This window comes from Salvelinus alpinus, chromosome 26 (genome assembly GCF_045679555.1).
Source record: "Salvelinus alpinus chromosome 26, SLU_Salpinus.1, whole genome shotgun sequence".
Taxonomy (NCBI): Eukaryota; Metazoa; Chordata; class Actinopteri; order Salmoniformes; family Salmonidae; genus Salvelinus; species Salvelinus alpinus.
In genome coordinates this window covers 31593773-31614764 of record NC_092111.1, presented here as the reverse complement: position 1 = coordinate 31614764, position 20992 = coordinate 31593773, and the positions used below count along the sequence as shown (strand labels likewise).

Below are 20992 nucleotides of genomic sequence, written 5' to 3'. Positions count from 1 at the left end.
GCGCTGGGCCAATTGTGTGCCGCCTTATGAGGACAGTTTAGATCAAACTGCAGGAAGTGATCTAAAAAGCTCCGTAGATTATTAACTCAATTGAATGAGTGGATTTAGTGACATTGAAAGATAAGCTTGTTGGTGTAATACTCTGAGCCTGAGCTGATCTGGTGGTCGTTGGGAGACTGTTGCTTCAGAAGTTTTCCCTGACGAGGAGTAGAAGGATGTAATACAATAACAACATTTGAAAGGAGGTTGTGCCAATATACTAAACTCATTGAAGGGCTTGTTGCATGCTGGAGTTTGTCTTTGTTGTGAAGGCTGGTTAGTGACCCGTAAGTTAAGGTGTTCATCCCATAGCATAGTCTCATACCATAGTGCGTGCATGCGTGTGTGTGTCTGTGGTCGTATCTGTGATTGTGTGTGTGTGTGTGTGTGTGTGTGTTGCCATGCTAATGTGTTTATTTGTGTCCAGTATCTGAATGTCTGTGTGCTTGCCTACCCCAGCTAGCAGCGGTGGACAGGGAGAAGGCGCGCTGGGAGAAGGAGAAGAGCCAGCTGAAGGCCAGCATGGAGGAGAACAAGGAGAGGATGCTGAAGCTGGAGAGTTACTGGATCGAGGCCCAGACCCTGTGCCACACGGTCAACGAGCACCTGAAGGAGGCCCAGTGCCAGTACACCACCCTAGAGAAGAAGTACAACAAGGCCAAGAAACTCATCAAAGATTTCCAGCAGAAGTGAGTCAGAGTCTGGTGCTAAACTAGTCTAAATTAAACAACATACTGGTTCAATATACTGTATCATTCCTAGGCTTGGTAAGGCTGTTACGAACTCTCCCAAGTGAAATATCTAACTTAGGGTAGTGCGTTTGTCTTGGGGTCAGGCGACCCATGTTTTATCCCCGCTCAGGGAGTTACTCATTCCCGCCGTTCACGTCCATACAGAACTATAAATGTATTTTCCTCGCACTAATATCACCAATACTGTTGCCCAGCACTTTGTCAAACAACTCTTTGTTGTTCCTTTGGCATCTTTTAACTGACTACAGACCAACACCAACATCAACATGTACTTTTGTGATTGACTGTACTTCGTATTATACTGTAGCACGCTTGGAATGTTGCTTTGGGCCAATTAGCTAGGCAGACTGGAACTACAGTAACCAGTTAATAGGATTAAATAGGTGATCTGTTGCTCTGGTCTAGTCAGTAACTAGCCACACACTCCAGAAGTGTTGCTCTGGTCTAGTCAGTAACTAGCCACACACTCCAGATGTGTTCCTCTGGTCTAGTCAGTAACTAGCCACACACTCCAGATCTGTTGCGCTGGTCTAGTCAGTAACTAGCCACACACTCCAGATCTATTGCTCTGGTATAGTCAGTAACTAGCCACATACTCCAGATGTGTTGCTCTGGTCTAGTCAGTAACTAGCCACACACTCCAGATCTGTTGCTATGGTCTAGTCAGTAACTAGCCACATACTCCAGATCTGTTGCTCTGGTCTAGTCAGTAACTAGCCAAACATTCCAGATCTGTTGCTCTGGTCTAGTCAGTAACTAGCCACACACTCCAGATCTGTTGCTCTGGTCTAGTCAGTAACTAGCCAAACATTCCAGATCTGTTGCTCTGGTCTAGTCAGTAACTAGCCACACACTCCAGATGTGTCCGCGTTATCTGTTGCCATTAGATTAAAATGGGCTCCCGAGTGGCGGAGCTGTCTAAGGCACTGCATCTCAGTGCTAGAGGTGTCACTACAGACCCTGGTTCGATTCCAGGCTGTATCACAACCGGCCGTGATTGGGAGTCCCATAGAGCGGCGCACAATTGGCCCAGCATCGTTAGGGTTTGGCCGGGGTAGCCGTCATTGTAAATAAGAAATTGTTCTTAACTGCCTAGTTAAATATATATATATTTTTTAAATGACTGAAAACCTGAACAATTGCAACATTATTCAGTCCACTTTGGTTTTAGGGACAACATCTTATCGTAGCTATGTTATTTAAGATTCAAATCCAAATTTAAAGGCCATTGCAAATGACAGCTTATTTTAGGTAATACACATCTGCTATTCAAACCCTGTTATTTTCCTACAGTGTGTGTATCAAACTTTTTCACAAACAGATTCCACCCATTAATCTGAAGGACATTTTAACCAAGTGGCACTTAGTTGAAGCATGTCTGTAGAGAGAGAGAGAGAGAGCTGTGTTGACTTCCTATGCCACTCTCCGCTCTGACTGCCTTTAAATGCCTTTGTCCTTGAGGCAACATTGCTGCTAACTGCGGAAACAAACTCTCCCTCCATTTTAACAGCAGCAATGTTGAACAGGCCAGAAGAAGACAGGCAGATAATTTCACCAAGCGGATGTAGTGAGCACAAGGAATTGCAAATGTCTCAAGAGCCAATGTCTGTGTGTCTGTCTGTGTTGGGTTTGTTATGGTTGTTTGTCTGTCTGAGTGTGCGTGCAAGGGAGCCCTGCGTCCTTCAGCCCTGCTGTAAGACAGAGGCAGGACTGTGTCAGGCTGTCACTCTGTCTTTACTTCACTGTGCTCCTATCCTCCCTGGGATAGTCTCCTTTCACCACACACACACACACACACACACACACACACACACACACACACACACACACACACACACACACACACACACACACACACACACACACACACACACACACACACACACACACACACACACACACACACACACACACACACACACACACAATCCTTTACCTTCTACACTCCTGTTAAAGGAGACAACACAGTGAGGTGCTCTACATATCTCGTCATATTCACACATTCCTGTCCTCACCCCTGTGAGAGGAACGGTCCCAACTCCCCAACCACCTAACACTCCGTCCCTGTCCTCACCCCTGTGAGAGGAGCGGTCCCAGCTCCCCAAACACCTAACACTTCTGTCCCTGTCTTCACCCCTGTCAGATGAGCTGTCCCCAACCATCCAAACACCTTACACCCTGTCCCTGTCCCTGTCCCTGTCTTCACACCAAACACTCTCCATCTCATCACCCCTGCCAGTGGGACACCAACGTAACCTTTTAACCCCCATCTCCTTCTCTTCTCTCCCCTCTCTCTGTTTCTTCCAGGGAGGTGGAGTTTGTCCAGAAGGAGGATGCCGAAAGGAAGAGGCTGGAGGATGCAGAGAAGTCCCACCTGGAAGAGATCCAGGGACTGCAAGTCAGGGTAATATGCTCTCTCAATGGCCTTCCTCTATGGTCATCTAATCAATGCTGCTGAGTACATCCAGGTGGAGAGTGAAATTGATCTTGGGTCAGTTTAGCATCTTCCCCATTAATGGTTAGCGTTAGGATTGGGAGAGGGGAAGCTGATCCTAGATCTGTACCTAGGGAAACTACAATCCGGGGCGTAAACCCACAACCAAAGATCAGAGTTATTGACATGCTTATGGCTGTGTGATATGTTTATACCGGTAACTGGTCCCGTGTGGCTCAGTTGGTAGAGCATGGCGCTTGCAACGCCAGGGTTGTGGGTTCATTCCCCACGGGGGGACCAGGATGAATATGTATGAACTTTCCAATTTGTAAGTCGCTCTGGATAAGAGCGTCAGCTAAATGACTTAAATGTAAAAAATGTAAATGTAAACTATACAAGTGTACATAACATACCAGCCCACTAAACATAACATACCAGCCCACTAAACATAACATACCAGCCCACTAAACATAACATACCAGCCCACTAAACATAACATACCAGCACACTAAACATAACATACCAGCCACAAAACATAACATACCAGCCCACTAAACATAACATACCAGCCCACTAAACATAACATACCAGCCCACTAAACATAACATACCAGCCCACTAAACATAACATACCAGCCCACTAAACATAACATACCAGCCACAAAACATAACATACCAGCCCACTAAACATAACATACCAGCCCACTAAACATACCACACCAGCCCACTAAACATAACATACCAGCCCACTAAACATAACATACCAGCCCACTAAACATACCATACCAGCCCACTAAACATACCATACCAGCCCACCAAACATACCATACCAGTCCACTAAACATACCACACCAGCCCACTAAACATAACATACAAGCCCACTAAGCATACCATACCAGCCCACTAAACATAACATACAAGCCCACTAAGCATACCATTCCAGCCCACCAAACATACCATACCAGCCCATTAAACATACCATACCAGCCCACCAAACATACCATACCAGTCCACTAAACATAACATACCAGCCCAGTAAACATTACAATCCAGCACATTAAACATAACATACCAGCCCACTAAACATACCATACCAGCCCACAAAACATACCATACCAGCCCACCAAACATACCATACCAGCCCACTAAACATAACATACTGTACCAACCCACTAAACATAACATAGCATACCAGCCCACTAAACATAACATACCAGCCACTAAACATAACATACCAGCCCACTAAACATAACATACCAGCCCACTAAACATAACATACCAGCCCACTAAACATAACATACCAGCCCACTAAACATAACATACCAGCCCACTAAACATAACATACCAGCCACAAAACATAACATACCAGCCCACTAAACATACCATACCAGCCCACTAAACTTAACATTCCAGCCCACTAAACATAACATACCAGCCCACTAAACATAACATACCAGCCCACTAAACCTAATATACCAGCCCACTAAACATAACATACCAACCCACTAAACATAACAGCCCACTAAACATACCATACCAGCCCACTAAACCTAATATACCAGCCCACTAAACATACCATACCAGCCCACTAAACATAACATACCAGCCCACTAAACCTAACATACCAACCCACTAAACATAACAGCCCACTAAACATACCATACCAGCCCACTAAACATAACATAGCATACCAGCCCACGACACATAACATACCAGCCCACTAAACATAACATACCAACCCACTAAACATAACATACCAGCCCACTAAACATAACATACCAACCCACTAAACATAACAAGCCACTAAACATACCATACCAGCCCACTAAACATAACATTCCAGCCCACTAAACATAACATACCAGCCCACTAAACATAACATACCAACCCACTAAACATAACAAGCCACTAAACATACCATACCAGCCCACTAAACATAACATACCAGCCCACTAAACATAACATACCAGCCCACTAAACATTACATACCAGCCCACTAAACATAAGCACATTCATTTGATTACCACACTGGTTTGATTAGCACAGTGGTCTTCAAAACTCACCTTGCGGACCCCCCAGATGTTTCACAATTTTGTTAACTAGCTCCCCTGATTTACCTAGTCCAGGGCTTTATGATTAGTTGACAATTAGAATCAAATCAATTTGTATTGGTCGCATACACATACAGTTGAAGTCGGAAGTTTACATACACTTTAGCCAAATACATTTAATCTCAGTTTTTCACAATTCCTGACATGTAATCCTAGTAAAAATTCCCTGTCTTAGGTCAGTTAGGATCACCAGTTTATTTTAAGAATGTGAAATGCATTTATTTCTTTCATCACATTCCCAGTGGGTCAGAAGTTTACATACACTCAATTAGTATTTGGTAGCATTGCCTTTAAATTGTTTAACTTGGGTCAAATGTTCCGGGTGGCCTTCCACAAGCTTCCCACAACAAGTTGGGTGAAATTTGGCTACTACTCCTGACAGAGCTGGTGTAACTGAGTCTGGTGTAACTGAGGGCTTTGTGATGGCCACTCCAATACCTTGACTTTGTTTTCCTTAAGCCATTTTGCCACAACTTTGGAAGTATGCTTGGGGTCATTGTCCATTTGGAAGACCCATTTGCGACCAAGCTTTAACTTCCTGACTGATGTCTTGAGATGTTGCTTCAATATATCCACATAATTTTCCATCCTCATGATGCTATCTATTTTGTGAAGTGCACCAGCCCCTCCTGCAGCAAAGCACCCCCACAACATGATGCTGCCACTCCCGTGCTTCACGGTTGGGATGGTGTTCTTTGGCTTGCAAGCCTCCCCCTTTTTCCTCCAAACATAACGATGGTCATTATGGCCAAACATTTCTATTTTTGTTTCATTAGTCCTGAGGACATTTCTCCAAAGAGTACGATATTTGTCCCCATTTGCAGTTGAAAACCATAGTCTGGCTTTTTTATGGCGGTTTTGGAGCAGTGGCTTCTTCCTTGCTGAGCAGCCTTTCAGGTTATGTCGATATAGGACTCGTTTTACTTTGGAGATAGATACTTTTGTACCTGTTTCCTCCAGCATCTTCACAAGGTCCTTTGCTGTTGTTCTGCGATTGATTTGCACTTTTTGCACCAAAGTACGTTCATCTCTAGGAGACAGAACGCGTCTCCTTCCTGAGCGGTATGACAACTGCGTGGTCCCATGGTGTTTATACTTGCTTACTATTGTTTATATAGATGAACGTGGTACCTTCAGGCATTTGTAAATTGCTCCCAAGTATGAATCAGACTTATGGAGGTCCACAATTTTTTTCTGAGGTCTTGGCTGGTTTCTTTTGATTTTCCCATGATGTCAAGCAAAGAGGCACTGAGTTTGAAGGTAGGCCTTGAAATACATCCACAGGTACACCTCGAATTGACTCGAATTATGTCAATTAGCCTATCAGAAGATTCTAAAGCCATGACATAATTTTCGGGAATTTTCCAAGCGTTTTTCAAGGCACAGTCAACTTAGTGTATGTAAAATTCTGACCCACTAGAATTGTGATACAGTGAATTATAAGTAAAATAATCTGTCTGTTAACAGTTGTTGAAATGACTTGTGTCATGTACAAAGTAGATGTCCTAACCGACTTGTCAAAACTATAGTTTGTTAACAAGAAATTTGTGGAGTGGTTGAAAAACAAGTTTTAATGACTCCAACCTAAGTGTATGTAAACTTACGACTTCAACTGTATTTAGCAGATGTTATTGCGGGTGTAGCGAAATGCTTCTGTTCCTAGCTCCAACAGTGCAGTAATATCTAACAATACACAACAATACAAACCTAAAAGTAAAATAATGGAATTATAATGTGAGAAAGAACACACACAAAAAAAAAATACTGCAAAGTTTCTTAGGAGCTAGAAACTGAGCGGCCATGTCTACCGGCGCCATCTTATCAGGTACGCTAGCTCTGAAGTAGATCAAAGACATGGAACGGCTGTGGGTCAAGCCACTGTCCCTGCTGGTACATGGTGTTACCAGTGGAGGGAGTCACCCTGCATGGGTCACTTACACTGAAACTCGAAACGGTTTCTTCACAGATTGCAGCCCTGGAGTTTGAGCTGATGCAACTGATGAAACAAAATGGCATCCAGGTGAACAACAACAACAACAGTGCCCAACAGAGTCCTGGGAAGGCCGGTCCTGCCAGAGGTGAGTCTCAGGGAGATGGGGAGATACAGAAATATGATGCTTACACTCTACTACTATTATAGCTATCTCCCTCCCCAGGCAATAATACCCCACACTGTGGTAATATAATACACATTACTGGTCATATTCAGATCATTCTGTAGTGAGTCACAGGTTGAGTCACAACAGGGGCCCTGTGACTAGTCATCCATTCATTCTCATCCCCCACTTCCCATTGAGCTTAAAAGACTCCAGTTGACTTCATTTACCTATCACTCTACATATATGTATATAATTTACCTCTCTACATCTATATCTATATCATTTACCTTTCTATATCTATATCATTTACCTCTCTACATCTATATCTGTATAATTTACCGCTCTACATCTATATCTATGTCATTTACCTCTCTACGTGTATATCTATGTCATTTATCTCTCTACGTCTATATCTATATGATTTACCTCTCTACATCTATATCTATATAATGTATCTCTCTACATTTATACCTATATAATTTACCTCTCTACGTCTATATATATATAATTTACCTCTTTACATCTATATAATTTACCTCTACATCTATATAATTTACCTCTACATTTATATCTATATAATTTACCTCTCTTCGTCTATATCTATATAATTTACCTCTCTACGTCTATATCTATATAATGTACCTCTCTACATCTATATTTATCTAATTTACCTCTCTATGTCTATATATCTATACTTTACCTCTCTACATCTATCTATATCTATGTACTTTACCTCTCTTAACATCTATATTATTTACCCCTCTATGTCAATATAATTTACATCTATTTCTATCTAATTTACCTCTCTACATCTATATCTAAATAATTTACCTCTCTACATCTATATCTATATTATTTACCTCTCTATGTCAATATAATTTACATCTATTTCTGTCTAATTTACCTCTCTACATCTATATCGAAATAATTTACCTCTCTGTAACGATGTTCGTCTGAGGAAGAAGGAGTAGACCAAAGCGCAGCGTGGTACGTGTTCATGATGTTTATTAAAACCTGAACACTGGAACAAAAACAAAAGTGGAACAAAATGCAACTGTTCTGTCAGGTACTCACACAAAACAGAAAACAACTACCCACAAAACACAGGTGGGAAAAGGCTACCTAAGTATGGTTCTCAATCAGAGACAACGATAGACAGCTGCCTCTGATTGAGAACCACACCCGGCCAAACACATAAAAATAGACAACATAGAACAAAACATAGAATGCCCACCCCAACTCACGCCCTGACCAACCAAAATAGAGACATAAAAAGGATATCTAAGGTCAGGGCGTGACACTCTCTACATCTATATTTATCTAATTTACCTCTCTATGTCTATATATCTATACTTTACCTCTCTACATCTATATCTATATACTTTAGCTCTACATCTATATCTATGTACTCTACCTCTCTACATCTATATTATTTACCTCTCTATATCAATATAATTTACCTCTATATCTATGTAATTTACCTCTCTACATCTATATCTATGATATTTACCTCTCTACATGTATATCTATGTTATTTACCTCTATCATCTACGTATATCATTTACCTCTACATCTATATAATTTTCCTCTCTACGTCTATATCTAAATAATTTACCTCTTTACATCTATATCTGTCATTTACCTCTACATCTCTATAATTTACCTCTCTACATCTATATCTATATAATTTACCTCTACTGTCACGGCCGTCGAAAGAACTGGACCAAAGTGAGGTGAGTGTACATATTCCCTTTATTAGAAACGACAAAAACAATAAACAATACAAAACAACCGTGAAGCTTAAGGGCTATATGCCACAAACAAAGTTAACCTCCCATACAGAAAGGAGGGAAAAGGGCTACCTAAGTATGGTTCCCAATCAGAGACAACGATAGACAGCTGTCCCTGATTGAGAACCATACCCGGCCAAAACAAAGAAATACAAAAACATAGAAAATAGAACATAGAATGCCCACCGAAATCACACCCTGACCAAACCCAAAATAGAGACATAAAAAGCTCAGGGCGTGAAAGGTCAGGGCGTGACAGTACCCCCCCATCTATCCGCGGTGGCGGCTCTGGTGCGGGACGTAGACCCCGCTCCACCTCTGGCTCACCCCACTTTGGTGGAGCCTCTGGTGCGGGGACCCCCGTCGCCGACCCCGGACTGTGGACCCTCGTTGCGGGCCCCGGACTGGGCACACTCGTAGCGGGCCCCGGACTGGGCACCTCTACCGTGCGTAGAGCTGGCGCAGGATAACCCGGGCCGAAGAAACGCACCGACGACCAGGAGCGCTGAGCCTGCACAATCCCTCCTGGCTGAATGCCAACTCTAGCACGGCAACTGCGGGGATCTTGCAGAGAGCCCACCGGGCTATGATAGCACACTGGAGACACACGGCGCAGAGCCGCATAACCTGGTGCCTGACTAGTCACTCTCTCCCCACGGTAAGCACGGGGTGTTGGCTCAGGTCTATAACCTGACTCCGCCAATCTCCCTGGGTGCCCACCCAATTTTTTGGGGGGGGCTGGCTCTCGTGCCTGCTTCGCTGACTTGCCTCCTCATATCGCCGCCGCTCTGCTTTCGCTGCCTCCAGTTCCTCCCTTGGACAGCGATACTCCCCAGCCTGCCTCCAGGGTCCCTTACCTTCCAGGATATCCTCCCATGTCCAGGAGTCCCTTTCACCACACTGCTTGGTCCTTTGGTGGTGGGAAGTTCTGTCACGGCCGTCAAAGGAAGTGGACCAAAGCGCAGCGTGGTGAGCGTACATATTCCTTTTATTAGAAATGACGCCGACAAAAACAAGAAACAATACAAAACAACCGTGAAGCTTAAGGGCTATGTGCCACAAACAACGTTTCTAAGGTCAGGGCGTGACATCTACATCCTACAGTACCAGTCAAAAGTTTTAGAACACCTACTCATTCAAGGGTTTGTCTTTATTTTTACTATTTTCTACATTGTAGAATAATAGTGAAGACATATAAGCGCAGCAATGCCCACATGGTAGCAGGCTATAAGCACAGCAATGCCCACATGGTAGCAGGCTATAAGCGCAGCAATGCCCACATGGTAGCAGGCTATAAGCACAGCAATGCCCACATGGTAGCAGGCTATAAGCGCAGAAATGCCCACATGGTAGCAGGCTATAAGCGCAGAAATGCCCACATGGTAGCAGGCTATAAGCGCAGAAATGCCCACATGGTAGCAGGCTATAAGCGCAGAAATGCCCACATGGTAGCAGGCTATAAGCGCAGAAATGCCCACATGGTAGCAGGCTAAAAACACCGTTATCAAAAGTGACCGCAAATGCAATTTTGCGTGTAATGCTTTTATTATAAAGGTGCATTTTTAAGGTGAAAATTATCTTCACCAAACTTGAAACTATATATGCCAGTTATGCTCTATACCCCTTGTAAAGCCGATAAAAGTGCTTAATTTTAAGAAGTTATGTGGCCACTTTAGTTGTGATAGAAACCTTATTAAAACATATGGGCTAGGCTACATGAGGTGTGTGACTATGATTCGAAAAAGTCGCCAAAAACAAAGGAATTGTTTCTTATGCTGGGCATCATTCACAAGTGATAATATATCATTCACAAGTTATAGGCTAATATTGTCACCCATCAAACTATTCTTGATTTAATCTTGTCTTTACATATACTAAATAATATACAGTACCAGTCGAAAGTTTGGACACACCTACTCATTCAAGAGTTTTTCTTTATTTTTATTTTTTCTACATTGTAGAATAATAGTGAAGACATCAACACTATGAAATAACACATATGGAATCATGTAGTAACCAAAAAAGTGTTGAACAAATCAAAATATATTTTATATTTGAGATTCTTCAAAGTAGCCACCCTTTGCCTTGATGACAGCTCTGCACACTGTTGGCATTCTCTCAACCAGCTTCATGAGGTAGTCACCTGGAATGCATTTCAATTAACAGGTGTGCCTTGTTAAAAGTTCATTCGTGGAATTGATTTCCTTATTGCGTTTGAGCCAATCAGTTGTGTTGTGACAAGGTAGGGGTGGTATACAGAAGATAGTCCATATTATGGCAAGAACAACTCAAATGTGCAAAGAGAAAGAAAAGTCCATCATTACTTTAAGATATGATGGTCAGTCAATCCGGAAAATGTCAAGAAATTTGAAAGTTTCTTCAAGTGCAGTCACAAAAACCATCAAGCGCTATGATGAAACTGGCTCTCATGAGGTCCGCTACAGGAAAGGAAGACCCAGAGTTACCTCTGCTGCAGAGGATAAGTTCATTAGTTACCAGCCTCAGAAATTGCAGCCCAAATAAATGCTTCACAGAGTTCAAGTAACAGGCACATCCCAACATCAGCTGTTCAGATGAGACTGCGTGAATCAGGCCTTCATGGTCAAATTTCTTAGGCCAAGAAACACGAGTAATGGACATTAGCCAGTGGAAATCTGTCCTTTGGTCTGATGAGTCCAATTTTGAGATTTTTGGTTCCAACCACCGTGTGTTTGTGTGACGCAGAGTAGGTGTGGTTCCCACCATGAAGCATGGAGGAGGAGGTGTGATTGTGTGGGTGTGCTTTGCTGGTGACACTGTCTGTGATTTATTTAGAATTCAAGGCACACTTAACCAGCATGGCTACCACAGCATTCTGCAACGATACGCCATCCCTTCTGGTTTGCACTTAGTGGGACTATCATTTGTTTTTCAACAGGTCAATGACCCAACACACCTCCAGGCTGTGTAAGGGCTATTTGACCAAAAAGGAGAGGGATGGAGTGCTGCATCAGATGACCTGGCCTCCACAATCACCCGAACTCAACCCAATTGAGATGGTTTGGGATGAGTTGGACCTCAGAGTGAAGGAAAAGCAGCCAACAATTGCTGAGCATATGTGGGAACTCCTTCAAGACTGTTGGAAAAGCATTCCAGGTGAAGCTGTTTGAGAGAATGCCAAGCATGTGCAAAGCTGTCATCAAGGCAAAGGCTGGTTACTTTGAAGAATTTAAAATATAAAATGTATTTTGATTTGTTTAACACTTTTTTTGATTACTACGATTCCATATGTGTTATTTCATCATTTTGATGTCTTCACTATTATTCTACAATGTAGAAAATAGTAAAAATAAAGAAAAACCCTTGAATGAGTAGGTGTCAGTAGGAGTCCAAACATTTGACTGGTACTGTATATCTATATAATTGACCTCTCTATATCTATATAATTTACCTCTCTACATCTATGTCTATATAATTTATCTCTCAACATATATATTTATAATTTACCTCTCTACATCTATATCTATATTATTTACCTCTCTACATCTATATCTATATCATTTACATAGATATAGACCAAGATCAGGCCGCGGCCCTGGTCAAAAGTAGTGCACTATATAGGGAATAAGGTGCCATTTGAGATGAACACACTGTGTAGATGATGCATTGTTTACAGTATGTACTGTGAGGGAGATTCAGGACAATATTTCCATAAATGTTATTGCCAATGTAACAAGGACAGCGTGTCCCCCCATCACAATGTCCCTGCCTTAGCTATAAGTCTCTATCAGGGTATTTCAATAGATGACAATGGAGGCTGTAGAGACAAATTATATATCCTTAGGAGGGGTTGATGTGTTAGTGTCACTCAGACCCTGAGATACACCCTACAGCTCTCCTATCAGCTCGTTTCCTATTTCCTATGCCCTCAAACTGTGCTGTTATTGCTTTAGTAGGGACATGGAGAGGCAGACAGGACTGTGTCTGACTCCATGTTATTTGGGATGCAGCTTGTGTTACTGCATACTGTCAACACTAGCTCCAAGACATACAGTACCAAAGGCTTGAGATTTGTTTTTGGATTAAAGCTTGTTTTGCTTGTTGCTCCTTTTTTAGCAAATCCCTCTTACTCTTTTTTTTGTCACTGTGCATTACCTCTGAATGCACTTTGAACTTTGACCTCGTACTCCAATGCTACTTCAGTTAACAAACAAACAGTAAACAAATACAAAACAAATTCTGGCCGTAACACGTAAACACACGTCTGGGTTTTGGGATGTGTCCCAAATGGCACCCTATTCTCTATTCTCTATGGGCCCTGAAAAGAAGTAGTGCACTGTGGAGGGGCTCCTGAGTGGCGCAGCGGTCTAAAGCACTGTATCTCAGTGCTAGAGGCGTCACTACAGACCCAGGCTGTATCACAGCGGTCTAAGGCACTGTATCTCAGTGCTAGAGGCGTCACTACAGACCCAGGCTGTATCACAGCGGTCTAAGGCACGCATCTCAGTGCTAGAGGCGTCACTACAGACCCAGGCTGTATCACAGCGGTCTAAGGCACTGTATCTCAGTGCTAGAGGCGTCACTACAGACCCAGGCTGTATCATAGTGGTCTAAGGCACTGCATCTCAGTGCTAGAGGCGTCACTACAGACCCAGGCTGTATCATAGTGGTCTAAGGCACTGTATCTCAGTGCTACAGGCGTCACTACAGACCCAGGCTGTATCACAGCGGTCTAAGGCACTGTATCTCAGTGCTAGAGGCGTCACTACAGACCCAGGCTGTATCACAGCGGTCTAAGGCACTGTATCTCAGTGCTAGAGGCGTCACTACAGACCCAGGCTGTATCACAGCGGTCTAAGGCACTGTATCTCAGTGCTAGAGGCGTCACTACAGACCCAGGCTGTATCACAGCGGTCTAAGGCACTGTATCTCAGTGCTAGAGGCGTCACTACAGACCCAGGCTGTATCACAGTGGTCTAAGGCACTGCATCTCAGTGCTAGAGGCGTCACTACAGACCCAGGCTGTATCACAGCGGTCTAAGGCACTGTATGTCAGTGCTAGAGGCGTCACTACAGACCCAGGCTGTATCACAGTGGTCTAAGGCACGCATCTCAGTGCTAGAGGCGTCACTACAGACCCAGGCTGTATCACAGCGGTCTAAGGCACTGTATCTCAGTGCTAGAGGCGTCACTACAGACCCAGGCTATATCACAGTGGTCTAAGGCACTGTATCTCAGTGCTAGAGGCGTCACTACAGACCCAGGCTGTATCACAGCGGTCTAAGGCACTGCATCTCAGTGCTAGAGGCATCACTACAGACCCAGGCTGTATCACAGCGGTCTAAGGCACTGTATCTCAGTGCTAGAGGCGTCACTACAGACCCAGGCTGTATCACAGCGGTCTAAGGCACTGTATCTCAGTGCTAGAGGCGTCACTACAGACCCTGGTTTGATTCCAGGCTACAACCGGCCGTGATTGGGAGTCCCATAGGGCAGCACACAACTGGCCTAGCATCGTCCGGGGTAGGCTGTCATTGTAAATAAGAATTTGCTTTTAACTGACTTCCCTAGTTAAATTAAAAATGGAGTAGGGTTCCTTTTGGGAGACTTTTACTGGCCTTTTTTTCTTCTGTGCTCCTCCAGCTCTTCTCCCAGGCCCAGTATGTTATAATGGATTACAGTGGCCCTTGATCTGCTATCTCCATAATTGGCTTGATAAGGGGACAATGGGCAGTCTCTGAATACTGATCCAGATCTGGAGAGACTGAATGAGACAGTTCAATAAGCAATATCAGTAAGAGAGACGGGGGGAGGGAGGGAGAGAGCGGGAGTGAGAGATTACCTCTGCCATGATGACAACAGCTTCTTCTGTGTCGTTGTGTGTAGCTATACGTTCTGTAGATCTACATTTCAATAGGATCTGATGACAAACCGTCTCTCTTTTATCACAGACTTGCTTTAGAATTACATTAAAATGTATATCATCCAAGTGGACCTTTATTAGCCTGGTCCCAGATCTGTTTGTGCTATCATGTCAACTCCTTGTCATGTCAAACATACCTGGGATCAGGCTAGACCTTTATGACTGTTGAACACATGTAACTAAGGATGGTTGTGTTGTGTGTGTTGTTCCAGAGATGAGAGAGGCGCTTCCCCACGCTGGTAGCAGACAGAGACTCTCCAGAGGACTACTATGGGACAGCATCAGCTCTACAGAGGGAGAGGTTAGTATGGACACACACAAACACACACACAAACACCTCTGTTCAGCCTTTTAATATCCACAACAATGATAACATTAATAATATCTGCTATAATCACCACCAGATGTTGTATCAACATTACTCATTGAAAATGAATTGAACTGTTTTCACATGTACGTATATGTTTTATTTAAAGTTAATTACACTGACAGTGTTTGTGTGGTTAGCCCTGTCCGTCCTCTGACCTTATAAAAAAGCCTTTATGTAATGTATTAATTGCTGGCTACAAGTCAGTGCCCTGCGACACATCAATCTAATCCCGAGTGGTGGCAAAGCCTATTCCCCCTCCTTACTGAGATAATTGCTGGTAAAGTCTGTTTTGGAGAACACTCTTTCCCATTTATAAGATCTGTCCCTTACTGAGCAAAAATAATGAACAGGGCTTTGTCTCAAATTCCACCCTATTCCCTTTATAGAGCACTAGTAGTGTACTGTATAGAGAATAGGGTGCTTTTTGGGACGTGACCCAGGAATATATAGGCTTAAAAATCCAGGGAGACAGACAGTCACCTGCCACTATACTGGAGACAGACAGTCACCGGCCACTATACTGGAGACAGACAGTCACCGGCCACTATACTGGAGACAGACAGTCACCGGCCACTATACTGGAGACAGACAGTCACCGGCCACTATACTGGAGACAGACAGTCACCTGCCACTATACTGGAGACAGACAGTCACCGGCCACTATACTGGAGACAGACAGTCACCGGCCACTATACTGGAGACAGGCAGTCACCGGCCACTATACTGGAGACAGACGGTCACCGGCCACTATACTGGAGACAGACAGTCACCGGCCACTATACTGGAGACAGACAGTCACCTGCCACTATACTGGAGACAGACAGTCACCGGCCACTATACTGGAGACAGACAGTCACCGGCCACTATACTGGAGACAGACAGTCACCTGCCACTATACTGGAGACAGACCGTCACCGGCCACTATACTGGAGACAGACAGTCACCGGCCACTATACTGGAGACAGACCGTCACCGGCCACTATACTGGAGACAGGCAGTCACCGGCCACTATACTGGAGACAGACAGTCACCGGCCACTATACTGGAGACAGACAGTCACCTGCCACTATACTGGAGACAGACAGTCACCGGCCACTATACTGGAGACAGACAGTCACCTGCCACTATACTGGAGACAGACAGTCACCGGCCACTATACTGGAGACAGACAGTCACCGGCCACTATACTGGAGACAGACAGTCACCGGCCACTATACTGGAGACAGACAGTCACCGGCCACTATACTGGAGACAGACAGTCACCGGCCACTATACTGGAGACAGACAGTCACCTGCCACTATACTGGAGACAGACAGTCACCGGCCACTATACTGGAGACAGACAGTCACCGGCCACTATACTGGAGACAGACAGTCACCTGCCACTATACTGGAGACAGACAGTCACCGGCCACTATACTGGAGACAGACAGTCACCTGCCACTATACTGGAGACAGACAGTCACCGGCCACTATACTGGAGACAGACAGTCACCGGCCACTATACTGGAGACAGACAGTCACCGGCCACTATACTGGAGACAGACAGTCACCTGCCACTATACTGGAGACAGACCGTCACCTGCCACTATACTGGAGACAGGCAGTCACCGGCCACTATACTGGAGACAGACAGTCACCGGCCACTATACTGGAGACAGACAGTCACCGGCCACTATACTGGAGACAGACAGTCACCGGCCACTATACTGGAGACAGACAGTCACCGGCCACTATACTGGAGACAGACCGTCACCGGCCACTATACTGGAGACAGGCAGTCACCGGCCACTATACTGGAGACAGACAGTCACCGGCCACTATACTGGAGACAGACAGTCACCGGCCACTATACTGGAGACAGACAGTCACCGGCCACTATACTGGAGACAGACAGTCACCGGCCACTATACTGGAGACAGACAGTCACCGGCCACTATACTGGAGACAGACAGTCACCGGCCACTATACTGGAGACAGGCAGTCACCGGCCACTATACTGGAGACAGACAGTCACCGGCGACTATACTGGAGGAAATCATGCAAATGGTGTGTAACCTTTACTACGGTAAGATAACGACCTCCGGATAATGGTACATAGAGAGAGAGAGGGAGAGAGAGAGAGAGGGAGAGAGGACATGTTTAATTTACTGAGTTAGGTGGATGTCAGGTGCCTTAGGGTGAACTGTCTCAGTGTCTCTCTTTTTCTGATAGCATTGTTAAAGTAAATGTCTCTATCTCTGTGTTCATCTCTGTCTCTCTTTCTATCCCTACTTCCATCTTTCTCCTTCTCTATTGATCCATCCTCACTCTGTCCCCCCTTCTCACTTCCCCGTCTCTCCAGGCATCAGAGGGCCCTGGCAGTACTCATTCGTCCATCCGGAGTGCAGCCTCCAGTACTGTGGATGAGTTCAGACCCTCCAGGGCCCCTGGCAGTGCTGAGGACTCCCCCAGACATACCCTCCTCCAGCAGGCTGCAGACAACGACGGTCAGTGTAGAACCACATCATAAAATATTTAATCGTTCATCACTATAGATACAGGAGCCTCCTTCCCTATGGTCCGTTCTGGCTTGGACAAAGCTTACTTACCCTAAACTATTTTACTTGTGTTTTTTAAGTGAACTGGTACACACATGTTTAAGGCTAGCATCTCAAGAATATGAGTGTGGAACCCGAATTATCGCTCAGATCTCCCATTGTCTTCAATTATGATTTACAAGAAAGTCTTAGTCACATGCTTGATTCCAATGTAGGTTATTACTGTCTTTGCTGTATGTTTGCATATATTTGCTGAACCCCTGATGATGTGTGCAGGGTCTCAGTCTCCTGTGGTGTCCAGCCCCTCTCTCAGCCTGGAGGAGAAGACCATCAGGAGAGGTCTGGACCCACTGACACGAAGCAAAGGGAAGGACCCCAGAAGCTCACCTGGAAACAGGTACTAACCACCTCCCTGCCGCTGTGTTCCTCTGACTCCAGGGGGAAGTTTCCCCTAGGTACAGATCTAGCTTCCCCTCCCATCCTAACCTTAAAAGGGGGAAATGCTAAACTGACCCCAGATGAGCGTCTAGAGGTTGTAGTGATATTGTTAGAGAGGGTAAAGAAAATGATTAACCCTGCCGAAAGGAAAAGAGTAGGATAGATAGAGACCCCCTACCAGACACACATCAGCAGAAGAGACTGCCCATAGTGTAGCCGTTTGGCCAGATAGCCAGTGGAGCGAAAGGATAAGGCACTCCATATCTATCAAATGTATTTATAAAGCCCTTTTTACATCAGCAGATGCCACAAAGTGCTGTACAGAAACCCAGCCTAAAACCCCAAACAGCAAGCGATGCAGATGTAGAAGCACGGTGGTTAGGAAAAACTCCCTAGAAAGGCAGGAACCTAGGAAGAAACCTAGAGAGTAAGCAGGCTCTGAGGGGTGGCCTTTCCTCTTCTGGCTGTGCCGGGTGGAGATTATAAGAGTACATGGCCATTTAAGGCCAGATTGTTCTTTAAGATGGTCAAACGTTCATAGATGACCAGCAGGGTCAAATAATAATAATCACAGTGGTTGTAGATGGTGAAGTACCTTTGGAGTAAATGACAGGTGGCTTTTCATAGCCGAGCATTAAGAGGTCGAGACAGTAGGTGCGGTAGAGAGAGAGAGAGTTGAAAACAGCAGGTCCAGGACAAGGTAGCACATCCGGTGAACAGGTCAGGGTTCCCTAGCCGCAGGCAGAACTGGAGCAGCAGCATGACCAGGTGGACTGGGGACAGCCAGGAGTCATCAGGCTAGGTAGTCCTGAGGCATGATCCTAGGGCTCAGGTCCTCCGGGAGGGGAGGGAGAGAATTAGAGGGAGCATACTTAAATTCACACAGGACACCACATAGGACAGGAGAATTACACCAGATATAACAGACTGACTCTAGCCCCCTGGCACATAGACTATTGGAGCATAGAGACTGGAGACTGAGACCATGTATAACACACGTCACAGCACAGGGGTAACCCAACCAAATAATACCTCATACAAAAATAATGGATGAGTGTGTTGGGGTGTTTTCATAGACAAACAAAGGCCTTAAAATGTCCAAACTCTTCTTGGCCAAATGTCAATAGTACCACACCAAATCAATACACTTCAAACAACAATAAACTTGCACGCAACCTCCCTTTTACTAAAATGTCAACCCAAATATGCCTGGCAGGAAAATAATAGTCCAGCGACACTGAACATTAAAGGGAGGTCATTGAAAAAAACAGAAAGTCTGCTACAGTGTAAAGCACTGAAAGGAAAATGAGAGTAAGAGAGAGAAAGGGGTCTTAGCTGTTGACTTCAGGCTTTCAGTTGCACTGACTGTCTGTTAAATACACCTGATGGTTGGTTTGTTTGTCAAAGCTTCACAACAATGTTGCTACCACTCCATGCAATCAATGATAGGAGCGGCCCCAAAAGATACACCGGCGATTGACTTAAACACTTTAAAAACTAAGCACGCTGAAAATAAACATGACTTCTGCAGAGTTGCACACACTGTGAAACTGCCCCGCCAACCCAGAGCTCTCCACAGAGAGCCAGAAGAGCTATATTTTGACTGCTGATGCGCTCATAAAGTGGCAGCACACGGTGAAGGCTCCGTGCAGGATTTCGCCACAAGGTTACTACCCGTTCCTTTGACTGCTGTGCTGTTAGATACTGTATACTTAGACTGTCTGAGATCCATACTGAGGGCTTACTCTACAATGTTTTCCAGCTGTTGCAGACGGTGTGTCTGTGTATGTGTGTGTGTGTGTGTGTGTGTGTGTGTGTGTGTGTGTGTGTGTGTGTGTGTGTGTGTGTGTGTGTGTGTGTGTGTGTGTGTGTGTGTGTGTGTGTGTGTGTGTGTGTGTGTGTGTGTGTGTGTGTGTGTGTGTGTGTGTGTGTGTGTGTGTGTGTGTGTGTGTGTCTCTGACTGGTCATTTAAATCCCCACTGTGGATCAGACTCTGAGACTGTGTCTGTATGACTGAGTGAGCCTGACTCTGGTTGGCTGACAGTAGCTGCTGTGACTGTCTGTATGATTGCGTGAGGCTGACTCTGGTTGGCTGACAGCAGCTGCTGTGACTGTCTGTATGATTGCGTGAGGCTGACTCTGGTTGGCTGGAAGCAGTTGCTGTGGTTGAAGAAAGCAACACAGCTGGGACTCCTACACAACACACAGGGGTAACTGCCCACCCATCCCACCAAACCCACCCCTCCATCCCACCAACCCACCCCTCCATCCCACCAAACCCACCCCTCCATCCCACCAAACCCACCCCTCCATCCCACCAACCCACCCCTCCATCCCACCAAACCCACCCCTCCATCCCACCAAACCCACCCCTCCATCCCACCAAACCCACCCCTCCATCCCACCAACCCACCCCTCCATCCCACCAACCCACCCCTCCATCCCATCCCTCCATCCCACCAAACCCACCCCTCCATCCCACCAAACCCACCCCTCCATCCCACCAAACCCACCCCTC

General features: G+C 45.1%; 1 protein-coding gene across 4 annotated transcripts in view; it reads left to right on the top strand.

Annotated features, from left to right (window-relative positions):
- Positions 1-20992, top strand: part of ppp1r9a (protein phosphatase 1, regulatory subunit 9A) — a 108250-nt gene that overhangs the window by 78035 nt on the left and 9223 nt on the right. For all 4 annotated transcript variants that reach the window (XM_071368773.1, XM_071368771.1, XM_071368772.1 and 1 more), the window contains exons 9-14: positions 499-728; positions 3099-3195; positions 7302-7413; positions 15339-15427; positions 17841-17985; positions 18313-18433. In XM_071368773.1, the coding sequence (XP_071224874.1) occupies positions 499-728; positions 3099-3195; positions 7302-7413; positions 15339-15427; positions 17841-17985; positions 18313-18433 (794 nt within the window). The remainder of the gene's footprint in view (positions 1-498; positions 729-3098; positions 3196-7301; positions 7414-15338; positions 15428-17840; positions 17986-18312; positions 18434-20992) is intronic.